Source organism: Galeopterus variegatus, unplaced genomic scaffold (assembly GCF_000696425.1).
Source record: "Galeopterus variegatus unplaced genomic scaffold, G_variegatus-3.0.2 Scaffold1948, whole genome shotgun sequence".
In the NCBI taxonomy this organism is placed as follows: domain Eukaryota; kingdom Metazoa; phylum Chordata; class Mammalia; order Dermoptera; family Cynocephalidae; genus Galeopterus; species Galeopterus variegatus.
Window position 1 is genome coordinate 10,999 of NW_007728059.1, and position 6,017 is coordinate 17,015.

Consider the following 6,017-nt stretch of genomic DNA (forward strand, 5'->3'; position numbering starts at 1 on the left):
ATCACCATCATCACCACCTCCACTATCAACCATAACTACCACTACCACCATCATCACCACCACCATCATCGCCATCACCACCACCATCATCACCACCATCACCATCACCACCACCATCACCACCACCACCACCATCACCATCACCACCACCATCATAACCACCACCATCACCATCACCACCATCACCACCATCACCATCATCACCACCACCACCACCACCAACATCACCACCACCACCACCACCAGCATCACCATCACCATCACCACAACCACCACCATCACCACCACCATCACCATCACCACCATCATCATCAGCATCATCACCACCACCACCACCACCACCACCATCACCACCATCACCACCACCATCACCACCACCACCACCACCATCATAACCACCATCACCACCATCATCACCATCACCACCAGCACCATCATCATCACCATCATCACCATCACCATCACCATCAGCATCATCACCACCACCACCATCATCACCACCACCACCACCATTACCACCAACATCATCACCATCACTACCACCACCACCACCATCATCACCATCACCACCATCATCACCACCACCACCACCATCATCACCATCACCACCAACATCACCACCATCACCACCATCACCATCATCATCACCACCACCACCACCACCACCACCACCATCACCATCACCACCATCACCACCACCACCACCACCACCATCATCACCATCACCACCCTCACCATCACCACCACCATCACCACCATCACCACCACCACAACCACTACCACCACCATCAGCAGGAGCAGCAGCACCATCAGAAAAGCCTCTTTTGCACTACCAGCCATTCCTCTTCCCTCCCACATGCCCACAATGCACAGCCTTTTGGAACCAAGGGTGAGAACCAAGATCCCAAAGGTTCATGAGCTCCACATCATGCAACCTCACACATGTGACCTTGAGCCAGATGCCATGGGACACTTAGCTGCAGTGGCTGAAGCAGTGGGGCAGAAATAAATAATGCAGGCACAGGCTGGAAATACCAGGTTTTCATCAGGGCACCACACATATTGACTAAATCAGTGGTTTTCAGCCTGGCCAGGAGCCATCTGCTCCACTGCCTCCCCTGAGCACCCCAGGGTCATTAGGAGGCAGAGGGAGAAGCTCCGAGGAAGGAAGACTTTGATGGAAGGGCAGGTAAGCAGGGAAGCTCCCCTGGACACTAGGGCAAGTGGAGCTGGCAGACAGGGCAGCCCCGCTATGGGTGATTAAGCCCAAACACTGTTTTGTAAATGGCTCTGGAACACAACATACAGGCTGCCACTGCCACGTGTCAGCTCCGCTAGCTCCAGGGATGTGTTTAGAGAAGGCTTTTCCTCCAGCCCCATAACTGCCAAGGCCCATTAGAGAGACAAAGGTGTGGAACCTCTCCAGGTGGCCAAATGCTTTGTGTGCCTGTACCAGGTAGGCTGCATCAGGCACACATGTCCCCAGCAGAATGCTGGATCAGAGGGGAACGTGACTAAACACTTCAGGAAGAGGAATGGCTATTTAGTGCCATCTCTGCTGAGAACGACGAGAAGCCAGGATGGTTGGTGTCACATAGTTTGCCGTTTGGCTCCTGCCCTCTGGCCAGGACCTTTCCCACCACCTAAAGATATCTTTTCCAAGAATTTTAGCCCATTTTTCCTCTATGTGTTTAGAAACCATCAGCCAGAGGGGTGCTACACTCCAAGACTGGCTTTAGAAAATGCTCTCTAATAACACTCTCAAGTTCCCAGGTGTCAGCATCTTTCCTTCAATCCACCCTCCCTCCCTTCTAGTCTTCTTTCCCCCCTCTCTCTTTCTCTTTCACTCCTTCATTCATTCAGTGAGGCAGCTTATCAGAGTGGTCAAGAGCACAGACTTTGGAACCAGATGACCAGGATCAGAATACCAGCTCTGTTGCTCACAAGCTGTGTGACTCTGTGCAGGCTACTGAACCTCTCTGTGCCTCAGTTTAATCATTTGTTCAATCAAGATACCTATTTCACAGGGTCGTTATGAAGATTAAATTAGTTAACATTTGCTAAGCATTTAGAATAGTACCTGGCACAGAGTGAGGGTTATATAACAGTTTACGTAAAAATACATTTATTTAGCAAATACTTGATGAGGGCTCTCCATATACCAGGCAATGTTCTTGGGACACATCAATGAACAAAACAAAGATTGCTGTCCTCAGGAAGCTGACATGCTAGCCAGGGAGCTCAACAATAATAAACATAATAAACAAGGAAGTTATATATGAGCGTTACGTGCTGTGGAGAAATAAAAAGTAGGGCAAGGAAAGGGGAATTAGGAAGATGGGGAGTGTGGTGGGTTTGTAATTTTAAATAGGGTGGTTGGAGGAGACCCCATTGAGAAACTGACATTTCAGCAATGATTTGAAGAGGGAGAGTCAACCACAGAGGTATCCGGGGGAGGAGCATTCCAGGCAGAGCAGACGGCCAGTGCAAAGGCCCTGAGGCAGGAGTACGCCTGGTGTGTTTGAAGAACAGCAAGCAGGCCTCACTCAAAGAGTGACGGGGTGAGAGGAAGAGAGGAGGGCAGAGGGGTGAGGTGTGGTGGGCAGGTCACACCTATATGGTCTTGCAGGTCACTGAGACTCTTGATTCCACTCTGAATGAGATGGGGGCTATTAGGGAGCTTTGGACAGAAGAACATGAGCTGATACAGGTTTAAAAGGTCCCCTCTGGCTGCTGGGCTGAGAACAGACTGAAAGAGGACAGGGAGGCCAGTGAGGAGGCCACAGTCCAGGTGAGAGGCGATGGCAGCTCAGGCGGTGCGTGCCATGGAGGTGGTGGCAGGTGGTCAGAATCTGGGCATGGTCTGAAGCTGGACAGAAGGATTTCCTGATGGAACAGATATGGAGCATGAGAGAAAGAGAGGAGCCAAGGACGCCTGCCTGCAAGGTTTAGGGCCTGAGCCACCAGAAGGGGGCACTGCCATCAGCTGAGATGGGAAAGCCACTGGTGCAGCATATTTGGGGAAGGATCTAAATGCTCAGTGTCAAGTCGAGAAGCCTATTGGACATCCGGCGGGAGATAGAGAGTGAACGGCTGGATACGAGAGTCTGGCGTAGGACAGCACTGTGGCTGGAGGCAGAGTCGGGAGAGGCTACACACGGGATGAGATCATCAAGGTGAGTGGAGACGGAGGGGAGCACCGGTGCATGTCCACAGAGATGAGGTGGAGCAAAGAGGAGCAAGTGAAGGAGCCTGAGGAGGGACCAGCGAGAAGGAAGGAAAACTGAGAGCATGGGGAGACCTGGAGGTCAAGTGCCAACAGGAAGGCGGGGAAGGTCGACGGTGGCTGATGCTGCTGATGGGGACAGTGAGACAAGCACTGAGGCCTGAGCTGATGACCGCTGTGTTCAACACCATGGAAACTGCTGGCGACCTTGACAGGAACAGCTGCGACAGAGTGGGCGGGTGTAAGAGCAAATGCAGCAGGTATACACTGAGCATGCACACGTGACAGCCGCCGTGCTCACATCACATACTATCCACACTGAGGACTGTCCAGGTTCCAGGGTGGGCTTCCTGACTTCAGAGCCTGGGTTACAAACCACTATGTGAGACCAGCCCAGAGAATATCTGCACGAGTAAAAGAGTGAATCACAAACCACTGGGCGCATATGTCACTCAGCCCGTGGGGGGACACAGGGAAAGAAGAGGGGCCAGGAGGAATCTCCTGGAAATAGGCAGACACCTCAAGGTCCAGGGTAGGAGCACGAACTGTTCTGGGGCAGGGGGCTGGGAAGCCAAGATCTAAGCCCACCTCTGTCACTCAAAGCCAGGTGACCTTGGATAAGTCACTTCCCTGCTCTAAGCCTCGGTGTCCTCTCCATTAGAGGACAGTAATGCTTCTATCCTCCCTAACTCAGAAATAAAAGGCCCATGGAAAAAGCTGGTTTGTTTGCTTTTTTAATCTCAAGCGATCTCTCCTTTTTTCTGCAACCCCTTCTGTCGTACATTAAGAATCCTCCAGCAAGACATTTTTTCCAACTATAGAACGGAAATTCCTGGCTCAGGCTGAGGCTCGGGGCTGCTGTGTGGGGATGGAAGACAGCTGGTCTCTTCCCGCGGAATGTCCTGGAGGCCAGTCAGGGCAGGAGGTGCCTGCTTACAGGAAACGGTTGGCCTGAGTGGCCTGGAGGTTTTGCATCTGACAGTGACAGCCACCTCATGCCATCCTCACCTCTGGGCAGCTCCAGTCCACTCCCTTCCCCATGCTGCCTCACCAAACACCACACTACCCACAAAACGAGGCCTTTCAGCACTTCAGTATTTGCTTACAAATAGACTGCAGAGATTCCAAAGGAGCAATTGTGACAGACCCCATCTTGCATCCTGGTTCCTTTTCATTTTTTAATAAATAAATGAACTCAATGCATTAAACATTCCTTGAGCACAGTACTTAACTGTTACACTAAGCACTTTACAATGTCTTCTCATTTCATCTTCACAACAACCCTGCAAGGGGGACACTGCTATTAATCCCCATTTCAGAATGAGAACTGAGTCACAGAGGTTATACTTGCCCAGGGACTCCCAGCCAGTAAGTGGCAGAGCTGAGATTTTAACCCAGGACTTTCCAACCCCAGCTCACATTTGCAATCAATAAGTTGGTTGGGATACATCATAGCCCAGAATGTCAACCACAAGCCCAGTGCCTAGCACACAGTAGGTAGTCAGGAAAAGCTGGGTGAACGTAAAGAAAGGCTCAGTGCTTGGTGTGGCATCTTCCTCTTTTCCTTCCACCGTGACTCAGAGGCTGTCACACAGGTGGAAGGACCAGGATGGACAAGGCAGTGAAAGGACAGTCCCCCGGCACCACCCAGGCTACTTCCTCTCTCTTCCATCAGTGGCCGTGGCATGGAGACAGGGATGAGCAGATCTGGGGATGGCTGGGTGGGTGGTGTATGCAGCCTTCAGAATGAACTCTGCTGCGAACACTCCAATGCTCACCCCAGCAGCTGCCAGCCATGGATGCCCTGCCACGAGGCATCAGCCCACGTGAAGGGCAGCTCACAGCTACTTCCAGCATTTCAAAAAGCTTCAAGGAAACCACCATCCACTTCCCTACCCCCAGGCCATACAGCCAGCTGACGAGATGCTCACTGAGTCAGCGATCATCCAGGCTGGGCTCCCTGATTCCCCACATAGCAGCCAGAGGGACCCCTGCACATGTAAGTCAGATGCTGTCTGACCTACTACGCAGAGGGTTAAGCCAAGTCCTGGTTTGGCCTGCAAGGCACTGCATGACCCTCCATGACCTGGCCCTGCGTGCAGAAAAGAGTTAACACAGCAGGCCTGACTGCCATCCTAAAAGCCCTGCATACAAGGTTGACTCTTGCCTGGCAGGGTGGGCAAGGTGAGGTACGCAAGCAGCTTCCCGGTCACTGATGAGTTCATCTGTATTCCACACTTCGGGCTCCTTCCGGCTCCAAAGGAAGAGCAGGGCAGAACGGAGCAGTAGCCCACCTGGAGGATGGATATCCACTTACCTCCAGCAGCTGTGCAGCACTGGGCCGGGTTTCTGGGTTCTTATCCAGGGCTGTCTTCAGGAAGTCTCGGAACTCCACAGACCTGGGAGAACAGGTATAAGTGGTGAGCTCAGAGCAGGGTGAGAGCTGAGAAAATTTCCCATGTCTCAGATGCCACTCTCCTGGGCTGTCATATGCTTTCCTAACACACCTCTCAAAGGACAAAGGGTCCCTTCATGGGCTGAAACGATGGACATGACAGGGGCTACATGATGTCCTTCTCATCATGGACATCACTGTCCAAACAGGGATGTAGGAATCAGAGAGGGGCAGGGACTTGCCCGAGGGCACACAGAGAATTACAGCATTGCAGGGATTTGAACACAAGCCCACAATCCCCAGCCTGGGGTTGTGCCACGTGGCAGCTGGGGCTTGGCTTGAGCTCTTACTCTCCCAGTGGGATCTGCTCCTCTGGCTTACTCAGTTTGCTTTGGT

The 6,017-nt window shown here is 52.2% G+C and overlaps 1 protein-coding gene across 1 annotated transcript in view; it reads right to left on the reverse strand.

The window, feature by feature from the left end:
- Nucleotides 1-6,017, reverse strand: part of LOC103596155 (serine/threonine-protein kinase 10-like) — a gene marked incomplete at its 3' end in the record, with an annotated part of 85,815 nt that overhangs the window by 7,328 nt on the left and 72,470 nt on the right. The window contains exon 7 of the mRNA XM_008579732.1: nt 5,544-5,625. Coding sequence (XP_008577954.1) covers nt 5,544-5,625 — 82 coding nt within the window. The remainder of the gene's footprint in view (nt 1-5,543; nt 5,626-6,017) is intronic.